The 16,068-nt window shown below is 41.2% G+C and overlaps 1 protein-coding gene across 2 annotated transcripts in view; it reads right to left on the minus strand.

The window, feature by feature from the left end:
- The window catches only part of DPH1 (diphthamide biosynthesis 1), a 166,327-nt gene that overhangs the window by 33,926 nt on the left and 116,333 nt on the right, over positions 1-16,068 (minus strand). For both annotated transcript variants that reach the window (XM_072138109.1, XM_072138108.1), the window contains exon 6: positions 13,229-13,350. In XM_072138109.1, the coding sequence (XP_071994210.1) occupies positions 13,229-13,350 (122 nt within the window). The remainder of the gene's footprint in view (positions 1-13,228; positions 13,351-16,068) is intronic.

Raw genomic sequence — 16,068 nt, forward strand, 5'->3', positions numbered from 1 at the left:
AAAAACAAACAAACAGCCATGACCACACCCAGGTAAGACCTATTCAATAGGGAAAACAATTCCCCCTATTAAATACTAGCCCCCCAGGTAGGGTCGTCTGAAATGTCCTCTCTAGAGTTCTCCCTTTTATCAGACATCTCAACCGCTCACCTAAAAACTATAGAATGGCGCTTGGCAATTTCCGTCAGCTCCATTGAGATATATGGAGCAGAACGGTCAAGCGTGTCCGTCTGCTCCATTACTCTCCGGGAGCGACGAGGGGCCCGAATGAGGTATCTGGGACACCATCGGACCTCTCGTTCTCGTGATCCGTGGGGGTCCCATCACTGAGACCCCCACCGATCACCAAGTTAGCCCTATCCCGTGGGAGTTTAAAGGGAAGCTTAAAGAGAACCTGTCCCCAGGTTTTACACCACTAACCTACTAGCCCCCTCAGGTAGAGCATGAAATGTCCTTTCTAGAATTCCCTCTTTCATGTTAAATCTCACCAATCTAGCTATAAAAAATCTCGCCCCAAGTCAGCGAAATATCCCTCTTCTAACCACAATTTCCCATGAGTGGTGTCACTTCAGAAACCCCTATTTGAAGTTCTATAGTTCCTGTCTATTTTTTAACCGCCTGTATGTCCAGTTCTGTAGCTCAGGCTACCATAAGCCTGATGTAATCTGAAAGATGAGATTCACATATTCAACATGAGAAAAAAACTATTTACCAGAAGGAAGGGCCTACAAAATATAGGGACGGTAGCACAGCCCATGTATAGAGATTATTGCCGGATATTCTCATCCTAGATTTAGAATCCCCATCCTCCGTGGTCTAGACTGGTTATATATTTACACAGTTTGGTAAATATGGACAAACATGTGTTTACTGTTGCATCCTAAGAACTGCTAGAGGAAAACCAGGAAACGTAACTCCGAGAGCTCCCAGAACGGAATTCATGAATATATTTACATACACACGCTCGTCATCCTTGCAACACTGAAAACAGACAGTTGCTATTTTTACAAAGAATATCAAAAGTGAAAAAAGGTGGTTCTGCGCACAAACATCTCCCAAAAGAAGGCTCGCCATCCAAGGAATAGTAAGCAAGACATCTCAGGTTCAGAAATATTATAGTAATGCCAAAAATAGGAGAGGGTGGTAAAGTATGTGTCTATACCATCAATGGAAATTATGATATATTCACTGTATTGTGTGCAGCAGAACCTCCAGGGTAAACAAAGAGAACACCACTTTCCCCCAATTCAGTTTGCAAGAGACTGAATGTGAATAACGGGTGTAATGACAAACACTGGTTTTAAAGGGCTATTTCCATCGAGTAATATTAGGGCATATATATCTGGGTCCAGTGGTGGATTAAGACCACATAAGAGGTTTTATGAGCTTAGCCTCCCTGCTGCCTGAAGCCTCCCTTCTGTAGACAGACACAGAGCCAGGACATATTTATTTTAAGGTGGCATGTTCTGGCTTACCAAGCTCTTACAGTGTCCGACTTCTCTATGATTCTGCCGCCCTCTATCATCCACGAGGGGGCGCCACCCGAGGCGAGATTCTCAACTCGCCTCATCGGTGGTGCGCCCCTACGCTCAGCCTATGCATCCAGGTGCTATCTGTAAAAATGACATTTAGCAAACCTCACATATCCCTAGTGGGTCCAGTACTTCACAATTAGTTCTTACATTTTTTTACACCACTTGAGACCACCAATATCCTAAATTACTTTTTGTTACCCTTACGTATGCATTTTTCACACTGATCACAAATTCTGCTTCCCCCTCATAACAAGTACTGATACTATGTACAGGTGATGGGACAAGTCACTGGCCCCCTTTTTCAGCCCCCTTATGGCCTGCTTACCATTATAAGTACAGCTCTCAAAAACGTCTGCCCTTCCTACATCCAGATAACAGGAAGACTTTATGTGGTAGTTGGTAAGTGCACTGCTCTTTCTTCTGCTCTAACCACAATTAAATTAACAATTCTCAGCACACAAAGGCGTCTATTCACTCCCGCTGCCCAGACTTATTTTTACTACACGGATATTATCTGGCTGAAAAACTAATGGCATTATTTTACATTATAGGAACGTATTGTGTACACTTTCCTGTATGACATGTCTTTGATTCTATCTTTTGTTAAGGAAACACTTAACATTTTTACTGATGCTCATGTGTTAGGGATGATTCACAAAGCAATGAGACCACATTATCTGGGCGAGCCTTGATCTAAAAGGCTGGTGACGTCACTGTCAGTAAGTAGCCTCTGTGATAGGGAATCTTGACCATAGAGATAGTGAATGGTAACCCTTCTGGTTCTCAGCTGCACTTTTTCATTTCAGAAGGAGTACTATATTAAGACTATTAAAAAAAATGTACAAAAGGCCAGAATGGAATAAAATATATATATATTTTTTTTAAAAAAAAAGACCTTTACATCTTCCAAACTAACAAATCAGTCCCATAAATGTGATGTCAATGGTCTGTAAAACGAAGGCTATAAACGCTAGAGGGTTGTGGGGGTGGAAGGTGATATTGATCACCTATGAGGTAGGTATTCAGTTTTTGATACCTTTCAGTCAGACACACCTGGCTATTTTCTCACTGTTCCAAAATGTCATGGTCCCTCACTAGTCACGCATTCTCCCACCAAGAAGTATCAAAAACTACACTGGAAGAAGAACGGTTGGTTATTACTTATTTTCTTTCCCTTATTTTATAACTATTGTTACGTCTTACTATTTGTGCTTTTGGTGAGTTGATTAGTTAGCTTGTTTTTTACATTGGACTATAGATAAACCTATTGAATTTAAAAGGATTGGCCTCTAATAAGAAACTTTACCAGGGGTACAAACCCCTTATAGGGCCTCCCACATAGAGTAGTACTTACCCCCACATGTTGAAATGTGCGATGTGAGCCATGGGTCATGGCTTCTTGTGACATCTCATGTCCTGCTGGCTTTTGGGGGAAGTGGGCATGTGCATTTAGGAATGTATGCCAAGACCATCCACACATCCCTCCAACCAATGATATGGGAGTGATTATCATGGGGGGAGGGGTTGTTCATACAGTAATAACAAAAGCCCCCTTCTTCTGCTTGAAGTCAGCAGGACTTGTGATGTCAAAGGAAGTCTGCATCTCCTGCCGGCAACAGAGCTGGTTTACCAGGGTAAGTACAAAGTGGGTGACCCTCTTGGGGTTTTACACTTGCCCTGGTAAAGACTTTTTTTAGTGACCAACCCTTTAATTCCTTCGGACAGCAAAAGGACTGAGCCAGCTCTGCCAGATCTGTATTTATAGGATGGAGGAGTCTTTGCTATAAAAAAAACTACTACAGAAAAAAGATGGACAACTAGAAAACTGTTAGTCATGGCTGAAAAAAAGCCAACAAAGGACGTGTGGAAGGAGAAAAACTAATGCAAAGGGTAATGAGAAAAGAAGAACGAGAAAATAAATGAGGAGGAGGAAAATGCAATTTCTCTTCATCTCCCATCTTCTCTTGCCCCCCTGACGCCTGTGGTCACACATAATGCGCTTGGATCGGACAGCATCCTCTTAAACTTTCCAAGCACACCTCTCCACGAGCGCCTCCTCCCCTCCCATTAGAATGCCAGACTCTTCCTCTAAATCAGACTCACCACACATTAAAATTGTAACAGAGTCTAAAAGGCTCAATTAAAGCCGGAAACAGACCACCCCCCAATCCTAGGGAACTATTTATAGTCCTCTGGGGTCAGTGGTAAGAAGTCACTCCTCCACCATATCTATATAGTTCTCCCCGCTGTTACTTATAACCCAATATGGTTTTCTGTCTATTCATTACTTTTCCAAAGAAATTCCTATGGTTTCTGCATAGAATCCTACTGTTACCATTCCTGCTCTCTCTCTCTCTTTGTCTCCCAAATACAAATAGCATAAAAATGATACAGGGAAGGGAACACAATCAAACTAATAGATCAGGACCAACATGTTCTCATTAAAGGGAAAATCATTAAAGTATCAGATCCAGATCTTTATGTTTCTAATTAAATGTCTTTTAAAAGCAAATGTAAAGAAATCGGTCTTCTAAAAATAGTAATATCTACCAGGAAAACGGCAATAGTCAGGCGAATCAATAGGGCACGTCTTCATTTTAGGCCTGCCAATCATATCAAGATCAGAGATTCATCTCAATTTCTAAGCTTCTTAAAGACAAATTACAAGAAACCTCTAGTGTTCGCTCCAGCTTAAATCAGACTAATCATAGGGATACCAAAGACCATTCACATTAATGCCCTGCTTCTCCTTTTCTAGAAGTTAGAAAAGTACAGTCGGTCCCCTACTTAAGAACACCCGACTTACGGACGACCCATAGTTACAAACGGACCTCTGGATGTTGGTCATTTACTGTACTTTGGCCCTGTACTACAATAAACTGCTATAATAGTTATCAATGGTGTTTGCAATGAAGCTTTATTGTTAATCCTGGTTCTTATGAGAATCCAACATTTTAAAAATTCGATTGTCACAGAGACCAAAAAAAATTTGTCTGGGCTTACAATTATAAAATATTCAGTTCGTCTTACATATAAATTCAAGTTAAGAACAAAGCTACGTTTTTTGTACGTAACCCGGGGACTGCCTGTATATCAAAGTTTACCTGGCTCCCAGACCGCAATCTCTAGGCATATACAATTTGATCGAAATGTAACCAAGAACCTCGAGTTGGTTGTATAATGTAGCCTAGCGGCAGTAGATGTGTGATGTGTGGATGTGCCGTCCAAATATAACATTTGGTTTTCTATTCCTTTAGGATAATATTTCTGGTTTGGCTGTTATCTAGACTTATAGCAAGATCAAATCTAATTTTTTTAAATAGTATGACACATCTTCTCTTTTATTTTTTATTAATTGTTCAGTAATAGTTTTTTTGCCCTTTTAGGGAAAAAAAAAAACAGTTTTCCACGAGAAAATGCAATTCTGCATTTTCAATTTCTCCCCAGGTTTAGCGACAGTAAACGATAGGACAGAGAAGTAGGGATAGAAATTGTTCAATAACGTATTAAAAATAACATTATAGAATGTTTCCTTCTTTCATTAAATGTACATTGCTCGAAATTGCTACCGCTTTATAGGGCTGCAGTTTAGCAACAGGAATAATTAGCACAATTACAAAAGAAATACATTTTGCATTCCATGTATATCAAAGACAGGACTCTGATAGGGTAACTATCTCCAGTCCTAGAGGTGCGCTTCCTCCTTCATAAGGAGATAAGGTGTAAGCAATTGCCTTCATATGATGATTGGCTCCTCAAGGTCAAACACTATTTTCCAAATAATAGTCAAATAATACAAACCCAGTATGTGATAGGTCCTAGAATAGGTTCTAGTCTATTAGAAAATATCTGGGCATTCTTTTTAGACCCTCCTGAGAGAAGGTGGTTGGGTGTTCATGGCCATTAGGTTCCCTACCTCTGCAACCCTGGGCCTTCTGTCTGAAGGGACTTGGCTAACAACCCCTGGTGGAAGCTAGGAACAAGTGGGTCTCTGGACTTATTTTTGCAAGAGGGGCCACAGATGTCTAACCCTTACAGGGGCTTCTGGCTCAAAAGGTTGGGAAAGGTTTTTGGACGGACACTTCCGGAGTAGACCTTGAGATAGACCACATGCTTGTATGCTTTTAATGTGCACCACACACTTATCTACTTACTTGACAAAACGCTGGCTTTCAAAAAAACATTCAAATATATTATAAATGAGATTTTTATCATGTACTGTATTTTAACATATTTGTATGCTTTTTTTGTACAATTTTCAATTAAAGTCCAAAACAGTACAGTCTCCAACAAAATCCTGATAACTCCACATTTAAAGGTGGTTTCCCACGAAACAAGTTAGGCATATCCACAGGATAGGGCCTACCTTGTGGTTCCGTGGGAGTCTCAGTGATGAGACCCTACTGATCATGATAACGGGGTGTCCAAAGGGGTCTGATGTACCCCTCATCGATCCCAGAGATGAGCGGAGCAGCTCGTACTTAGCAATCTCCGTCAGCTCCGTAGAGATGAACGCGGCCGGCCAGCCATTTGTGACTGGCTGCTCCACTAATCTTGGGGAGCGACGATGGGTTAGATGGGGGTACATCGGACCCCACTGGACCCCCCGTTCTTGTGATCTGTGGGATCCCATTCCTGAGACCCCCACTGATCATCAAGTTAGGCCCTACCTTTTGTGGGAAAACCCCTTTAAGGAATTTTACTGTATATTTTTACCAGTGGATTAGGCAGCCAGCTTCCAGTCTCCACTCCTAGAAGTACCATGGTTAAGTGCAATATACAGAATATTTTCTCAAAGCACAGTAATCAATGCGCTAAATATTAATACAAATAATAAAATAATAATAATAATAATAATACGGTACTGGGATATTGCAGCTTTCATGCAATATCTGTTTCTATTCCACAACAGTTTATACAAATCAAAGAGAAGAAACAGCCATGGAATCAGTTACAACATAAGATGATAAAAATAAAAATGAAGATTTCTTCTTTTTTCCCCATTACTGGCATCTAAGCAAGAAGTGAGAAAGCACAAATTGCTGTGCTTTTAAGGTCTTATAGATGTATGTGAAATCGTTGTATAATATCTATTATTATTGTTGTGTGAATCATTGAAATCCAGCATATTTTTACTAATCTGTCCACCATGTCAGTTTTAGGATTTAAAGGAACACTGTTACGAGACTTTACCCTCAGGTAGGTTATGAAATGTCCTTTCTATAATTCCTTTTGTTAACTCTCGTCTATTTACCTATACAAAAAAAATAAAAATCTGGAGGCTGGAGTTGTCATTTCCATTCTAAAGTAGCTGAACCCTAGCACTGGTTTAATTTTAAAGAAAAGAATCTCACCTTTCAGATAGCATGAGGATTGTGGGTCTGTAAGCTACAGGACTGGAGATGCAGGCAGTTAAAGGAAGACTTCAGTCAGAGGCATAAGCCTTCTGATGTATCCATCATGCTGCACCGCCGGGCAAGGCTATGCTTGGCATAGTTTTGCCACCCCACTCCGCTGATTGCCACGCCCCCTCCAAGCCCACATTGCATGGAGACGGTGGAGCCGAAAAAAATAATTATTCCGTTTCTACCCATTTCTTTAACTGACTTTCTCACCATTTTGACAGAACTGAAAATCTGGTTGCGATGTGAATGATGGGATTCTTATCTTTAATATGAGAATAGAATAGAATGGTTCTAAGTACAGGCAGTCCCCGGGTTACGTACAAGATAGGGTCCGGAGGTTTGTTCTTAAGTTGAATTTGTATGTAAGTCCAAACTGTATATTTTATAATTGTAGATCCAGACCAAAAAAATTTTGGCCCCAGTGACAATTGGAGTTTAAACATTTTTTGCTGCAATGGGACCTAGGATTATCAAGAAAACCTCATTACAGACACCTTACAGCTGATCATTGCAGCCTGGGACTATAGTAAAGCATTCAGAAAGCTTCACCAGAGGTCAGAGGGGTCTGTCTGTAACTATGGGTTGTCTGTAAGTCGGGTGTCCTTAAGTAGGGGACCGCCTGTACTGTAGAACTCACAGTAGGAACATCTGGAATGACGCTCCACCTTCAAAAGAGACTCATCTCTTCTCATTTTCACATTACTTTTTTTATAGGTAAATGGGTGAGATTTTACATAAGAGAGGAAATTCTAGAGAGTACATGTCATACCCTACCTAAGGATGCTAGTAGTTAAATATTAATTCTGTGCCGTTGCTTTAAGGGGAAAAAAAAAGCTTTACAAAATATGCAAATGAGCCTGAGAGGCTTCAGGTTCCATTAACACCTATGGAACCTGGAGCCCCTTAGGCTCATTTCCAGGCGCACACAGATTACGCAGCTCTACCAAGGTACACAAAACATTGGGAAAGTACCACGAAACACTGCGTAATGTGGCTGCAGCACACCATGTAAAACCTGACAAAAAGTTGTCACTTTGGAATAAAGCTCAAAGCAAACCAATGTGTGCTGCGGAGTGATGAGCGGAGCCAAGTTTATCTTTTGGCTTATTGTACTGTAACATTATGAGTGTTTTTTCTTCTTTCACACAAAACTGCAGCATAACCTACAGCCAATGCAGCTCCACACACTTCTCCAACCCTACATCTACCCAAGGTGACATGTTCCTCCACACAAATGAAGCAATCGCTATACTTATTAGCCCTGGACACCGACATCCCCTGATGGATCCATAGCTCCCAGTCACATGTTCATTAAGACACAGTACACACTGAGAAGGTTGCCATGGAAATGGGATGACATCCCAATGAAGTTACTGGGATTTGTGATGAGAGGAGATGGCAGTGTCAACAATAGGTACAATCTATCTATAGATCAGCCAGCCCGCTAGCATTACACCACTATTAGAAGTGATTGATGGATATCGTGGGGCAGGTGAGACATAGGTGGTATCTATCAACTTGTCAAACAAAAGGAGAAATATTTAAATGAAGAGGAAAAAAAAATATTTTCATCACGTTTGAATTACTGGCATCCGGGATATGACAATAACCAAGCCCCCTGGGGCTGTGACAACATAAGGAAAGCTACATGCTGGATTTCCATATGTGAGGACCGGCTAAGAGTAGCTGGAAAAGTACCTGAAGATGTGGACAAATCCATAGGATTACTTGTTGGTTATGTCAATACCGCAGATGTAAAGGCCAAGTAAACAGCGGTATTGCATTGACCGTTATTATCAATGCCAGGAGGTTGCGCCAAGAGGGTTGCCAGAAGGCTTTTCAAGAGGCAGAGGTGGATTAAAGGGAAATTAAAGTGATCCGGTCTATTTATAACATACCCACAGGATAAGTCATAAATATATGATAGATGGGGGTCCTTTCGCTTGGACCAGAGGCGTAGTTGGGGTTCAGCATAGAGTGGTCAAAACACACCAAAGTGGGCCCCCAACCAAGGTGAGCCAGTATCCCATCATACAGGGACCATAAAGTGGTACATACTCATTCTCCTCAGACCTCCTCATTAATAATAAAATAGCGACTTACAGGTGACATCTCTGAACTCGCACATGACTCTTCTGTCTGACTTTTACCAGCACCATCTTGGATTTGTTAATGTCTTAGGTAGATTTGGGACACTAACCTGCCCACAGGTCCTTATGGGGTGTTTATACTAAGCTTGATGTGATTTCGATGAGCAGGATTTACCTTAAAGGGGTATTCTCCAATGGGCATTCACATACAGATTCATTAATCTGCCATATATAAACATTTCTTCAATTAGAGGGGCTCAGGCAGGACTCAATAGCATATGTCTGGGCACTGCTGCCAAAATGTGAGGTGGTCGTATCCGAGGAAGCTATCTCGTTTCTAAGGAACAACATGGCTACATTTATGAGAAATTATCTTCACACAGGAACTTTTTTTTTTAATAACATCCAATTAAGGAAATGTTTACATATGGAAAATGAATTAAATTAAATTTAAATGCCCAGATGGGAATACCCTTTTAAGGAGGTGCACAGTGTGTGGTCGCAACCAGGCCCAAGAGGTGTCACTTTCCCATATGAGAAAACTAGTACCATAAACCATACATATATAGGTGGGGGCCTGGTATCAGCTGTAAATTATGCCACTGCCGATGAGGCACATCTGGAGCTCTTGGCGCCTCCTCAGTCCAGCTTCATAGTGCACGCTGCTAACCTACAGTGCTTGTGCAGTGAAGCCAAGGTGTATGCTCCGTACCCACAGCACTTGCGCAGTGGAGGCAGTGTGCACTACTTCGGCTTTAGAGTGCACCTACAGCACTTGTGCAGTGGAGGCAGTGTGTACTACTGTGGCTTTAGAGTGCACCTACAGCATTTGTGTAGTGGAGGCAGTGTGTACTACTCAGGCTTTATAGTGCACCTACAACACTTGTGCAGTGGAGGCAGTGTATACTACACCGGCTTCATAGTGCACCTACAGCATTTGTGCAGTGAAGCCAAGCTGTACTTCTCTGGTTTCATAGTGCAACGCTTGTGAATTGGAGGTAGGTTATACTATTCCGGCTTCATAATGCATGCTGCATACCTACAATGCTTGTAAAGCGGAGGCAGGTTATACTACTCCGGCTTCAAAGTGCATGTTGAGTACCTACAGCACTTGAGCAGTGAAGCCAGGTTGTACTATCCCATGTATTTGGTGTGAAATGCATGGCATAAAATTAGCAGTGTATACATGTCTTTACATTAAGGGACCCCCCCCCCCCACCCCCCAATATGTGCTCATTCTCTCCTGTACTCTATTTTACTAAATTTATATCATAACAAAGAATAACAGCAATCTATGAGGGCCTCTAGATCTTTAACTCTCTGTGCAATGATGTATGGATGTTCCTGTGTATATTTAACAAAGCATAGCAGTGTTAGTAATATTTAACAGTACCAGACCTGAACAATAAAAGTACAGTTTAGAAATAGAAGTTTTTCCCACCCCATGAGGGCCATCATAGTGCTCCCAGTGCGAGAGAACATGAAGAATCTGATGCAGTCAATTCACATATTAATCTCATCTTGACTAACTAAAGACCAATAAATATACTGGAAGTACAATATGTGCTCTTACAGTGCAGCCAAAGCGTCCATCCCATTAATACAATATCAATAAAACACAGCTTTGAAGTCATTCTTTATGGGCTCCAAGGAGAGGCAGTACATCAACTGTTTAGCGTAGGCTCTTCTGTATTCTTGTTGTGCTACACTTTGCAGTTAATGACTTAAAGGGATAGTCTTGTGCATACAACCCTTGTTCATGTGCTGTATTATGGCATAATAAAGTGGGGGCCAGGGCTCGGTAGCCGCTTGTCTGGAGAGCAGCCTTATATAAACTGCTGCCATACAAGCAGATCCGGGTTGCCTTTCATCTGAATGGCCACCACTTAATACTACTAGAAGTAAAACAGTTATACCTACAATTTTAAAGTGTCAACAGCGCATAAGAGGAGAGCTGCCCAGCACCTCCCCGACACGTGTTTCGTCCTCACAGGACTTTGTCAAGGGGACAAAGTCCAAATGTTTTACTTCTACATTTGCGCTTCTATTTACTTATTGTTGACTCATCCAGCATTGAATGGTCTCTAGGGCTTTGCACTATGCACTTTATGATGTTATGTAATATCTTGCCTATTGTCCACTAACTATCTGTGCTGCCCAGCACCTATTTTGGCTGTTTGCCTTGTAACCACCTGGTATTATGTGATTGTCTTATTTTTAACGTATATCAATAAATTTAATGTTTTAGTAACGCACGCTCACTTTGTTTCTCTTTTTTTGGTTATTTGCTTTCTGAGCTTAGCAATTTGTATGTTGTTGGTGCCCTATTTGTATTGTGGCAACATTGCTGTAACTTATGGCACAAACAGTCCATATTTTGCTTTAATAGGTCTTTCTAGCCAAATGACCAGCTCATTAAGTATGGAGATCTGTATTCATCAGAATGTATAATATCCATGCGCAGACTGCTGGATCGTCGGACGAGGGCACGCAGCTACGAGCAGCTGCGCGCCGAAGATGGTGAGTAGGAAGGGAAAAGAGGCTACCGGGGTATGGAGTAGCCGTGCCATGTAACCTCAGATGCGACTACTCCACGCCCCAGTACCCGCATAACAAAATTTGCATACAAGGCTAATAAAAGTTACTAAAAATGTGCGGGGACGTGAGGATTAGCCCTTAAAAGGGCTATCCTCACGTCCCATTGATCCACCTACCACCCGATCTACCGTTATAGGTAGATTTGTGGTGGTAGGTTCCCTTTAAATGATCATTTCTATAAAATGATAATGCATTGTGCCAATTCTATTAAATACAGTTGAATCACAAAAGAGCATGACCCCCTGGTCATACCAGAAAACACCCCCACATATCATCCGCCCAGGCAGCAGGGCGGCCATTATTACTATGGATACACATGCCACCATGATTATTTCATAGTCTATTGTACAGGTTTATGGAATATATTGTCATACACAAAATTCTAATGAGATTTTGCCCACAAATAAATATAAATGAAAATGACTGGATAGAGGATGTGAAGTACAATAAGCCAAAACTAACAAGACTTAGATTAGAAATGCATTAAAAAGTCAAAAATGCAGAAGCTCCACTTACAGTACATTATGTTAATAAACACAGGCATTAAATGCAACTGTAGACTAGGCCGGAAAATATACCGCACACTGTGTGACGTACAGAATATGCAGGGGCGCTTTGAGGTAACTGGATATGGAAACGCGCAGACATGCTTTAGAAACCAGTGGCGTAGAATACATATAATGAACCTGTTACAGGAAACCTGGCGCCAGATTTTACCCCATTCAGCTACCAGCCCTCTCAGGTTGGGGATGAAATTCTTTTCTACGATTTACTCCCTTATGTCAAATTTTTGCTCATTTATATATAAAAAAATCTCCCTGTAAAGCCCTGTAAAAATGAACAGAGAGGAGTCAAATTTAGAGTCGTTTGGGGAAGTGTCACTTAAGTTCTATAGCACCTATAAACATGTCTTTGGTGTCATACTAAAGATAAGAATCTCATATTTCATATAACACATTTTATCTATAAGCTACAGAATTATAGATACAAGCAGTCAAAGACATAGGTGGAAATATGAGCTGAAAAGAAATATCCACTTGCTGTCTGATTCTCTCAGAACCACAAGCCTAATGTGAAGGATGAGATTCTTATCTTTACTATGACACCAAAATCATGTTTCTATGGAAACTGGACTCATTTCAGGCAAATATGACTCTTCTTTGCTAATTTCTACAAGACTTTGGAGTAATTTTTTGGGTGAGATTTCAAATACAAGAGAGAATTCTAGAAATTACCTTTTATACCTGAGAGGGCTGCTAGTTTAATGTGGTAAAATCTGATGACGGGTTCTCTTTATGGAGCAACTGAATCCCTTTCACCAAATCCACACAGGGTTTATCTTGAACTTGTAAAATAAGCTTTCATAATTGAATAGTACGGATACATTTAAGTTATTTTGTGATATATATATCTTGCGAAAGAATGATGTTTCCTCCTCTACCTCACAGTCTGCTCCCCTCATCTCTAGTAGCGCCCATATTATAGAAGTCTAAGAAAAGGGTGAACACTGTGGCAGGAGGTAAGCGGTGTGCATAAATGATATAAGAAAGTAGATAAAATGTACAGTATGATGTTGCTCTGATGACAAGATTTTACTTACACAACGGCATCTACAGAAGACTCAAGTCGAGGAGAAGTGCAGCCCAGTACTTCTCCCGGTGACAGCGGCTTACTCTGCGGGACCAGAACCTTGTACTCGGGGCGAAGATCTTGTACGGCAGCCTAAAAATAAAAAAGAAGAAAAATACTTAACTAAAGAAGGGGTTGTCTGCCTTTTACCAGCAATGTCATTTTTAGCTGGCGATTGGTTCCAATAGCCTCTGCAATGAGAAAATCAAAAATGACATTGTCAGCATTCTGAATTGTTTCAGCTCTTTATAAAACATATATTAGACATTACCTGGATCCCTGAAAGCACTATCCAGTGAGCTCCAATGGCCCGAGTCCCCATCTCCTCACTCTTGCATCAGCAGAACCAAGGAAACAGGGGACTTAGGCCCCTTTTGCATCCTCAGAAGACTGGGGGAACATATACTATTACAAACATTTACTCCTGATCCTCCATATAACAGGACCTAGGGCAGTGATGGCCAACCTTTTAGAGATAGAGTGCCCAAGGTACAAGCAAAAACCCACTTATGTTGCAAAGCGCCAATATGACAATTTAAACAATAACTTATTGACCCCTGCTGTATCACAGGCTTCAATCGTATTGGCGTCATGAGTTCACCAATACAATAAAAAGATGATGGAGAAATTTGGATTGTAGCTTCCCTCCAGGGTCCCCTGAAGAAGAATCAGGGTCCCCTGAAGAAGAATCAGGGTTCAAAGAGCAGGAGCTCCAACAATAATCTTTTTCTCTTTTTCCATCTATGCCTTCTCGTTCCTGCTGTAACCCTGGAAGCAAAGGATGTTGCTTTAAAATGGCAAGTCGTGGGCTGTATTGGCCCGCAGGAGGAAGCCGTGAATCCTGCCTGGCAAACTGTGCTGGGGTGAAGGCCTGGGTGCCCACAGAAAGGGCTCTGAGGCCACCTCTGGAACCCGTGCCATAGGTTTGCCACCACTGACCTAGAGATTCAGAGTAGTTTGAACAGAAATTGTAGCTACAGACAGATGTAGCATTTCACCCATGTCTCAATGATGCATTAGGAAATGTTCCTGTACGGTCACACCATACTGTGTCACTACGTTGTCTAGCTAAGTGCTCCTGAATACAGTACATTTCATTTAATGTATTAAAGCGTTTTTATACTCCTTGTCATTTTTTGTACTGTTATGAATTCTTCATGCCAATATCCATCCCTTATACAACCCCGTATACCTAATAAATGTAAAATAGTGCAACTAAACTTTTAACATAATTAAATGGATGAATGGTGCAAATGATAATGTTAACCTTTGCAATATACTTTTTTAAAGAAAGTCCTCCTATTTCCCTTGCTTTTCTTTTGGATTTTAGCAGTGGGTATAAGGCTAGATTCACATTACATCTTTAGTATACATTCAATGGGGGGAGATTTATCATTAGGCAGGATTTTGAGCAGTTGTATATGTGTTAGACTGGCGGGTGATTTATAGTCCAGTGTATGTTCAGTGTTAAATGCCTTCCGATGTGTTTGCTCTATGCGAATAGACTGCATTAGTCGCACGTATGTTTAACATCTGCTCAATTTGTGTCTTTTTGCGATATTTTTGCACAGGAAATTCGCAGATACCTCAAACATAAAATTGAGCAAAATCTCCCCCCTGTAGTAGCAATGGAGCCACATACACCACCTCCTTTGTGGTGCAGTTTTGCGATTAAATTTGCCTTCTTTTGAAAATTCTCAGTTGATAAATGTGGTGTTGCACACTCTGTGGTGTACTTTTTCCGCCACTGCGGGACTATAGAGTTGCTTTATTTTCTTGCTTAAAAAAACCCTGCAAAAACGATGTTTGCGCAACAAATTGCGACAATTATATGCCAAGAAGCTATATAGGACTAATGATAAATCTCCCCCACTGTGTATACACAAGGAAATCTCTGGACATATATGACCAATGCATTTCCCACCCTCGGCTTATACTCGGGTCAATAGGTTTTCCCAGTTTTTGCTGGTAAAATTAGGGGTTTCAACTTATACTCGGGTGAGCAGAAAAAAAACCCAATAAAAATACAAAATGTAATAAACAAAAACATCTCTAGTATCTCAGTGATCATGGGCAATATTTCCCCTAGAGGTCCTGGAGTATTAGGAGTCTGTAAGTTGGATGTAACAATTTCGATTTTTGTACTCCAAAGTCCCAAAAAAGTTGTATGTAACGGGTGGTCAGGATTGAAACAAATACCATTCAACTTCCGCAACATTCTCTGGTGAGGAATTGACTCCCAACCCTCAAGCTTCACTCTAGCCTTTTTATCACCTTTCCATAGCGGTTGGAGTCCCTCACTGAAATACAATTACCCGAGGCCACAATCGAGAAGAACAAGATACTCACAGGGGTGCTTTGTAAAAAGAGGCTAACAAAAATGACTGAAAGATTAAAAGAACGCAGGGATCGCTAAAAATTCAACTTGTGCAAAGACTTATTAAAAACAAAATTGACCATTCCCCTCCACTTTAATTTGTCAACCAGAACAACACCAATGTACTTGTAATTGTGTACCTGATCCATAGGGGATCAGGGAGTGTTTTTGACGCAGGGGGTGAGCAGACAGTTTTTGCTGGTAGTAAGCAGGACACCGGATGTCACAGGAAGTCCCCAGTACTGCTGTCCAGAGGTTAGGTGACCCAGGGTTCTTGGTAACCTTAAAGGGGTTATCCAGGTATACAAATTAACTTATGGCCAGGCTGGGGTGGGCTATTTAAAAATAATAAACATGTACTTACCTCTTCCGGCGCTGCTGATGTCCCGCGTCGAGGTCTGTCTCATCTGTGCGCCGGTTTGTTTACAGCTTAC

This window comes from Engystomops pustulosus, chromosome 2 (assembly GCF_040894005.1).
Source record: "Engystomops pustulosus chromosome 2, aEngPut4.maternal, whole genome shotgun sequence".
Lineage (NCBI taxonomy): Eukaryota > Metazoa > Chordata > Amphibia > Anura > Leptodactylidae > Engystomops > Engystomops pustulosus.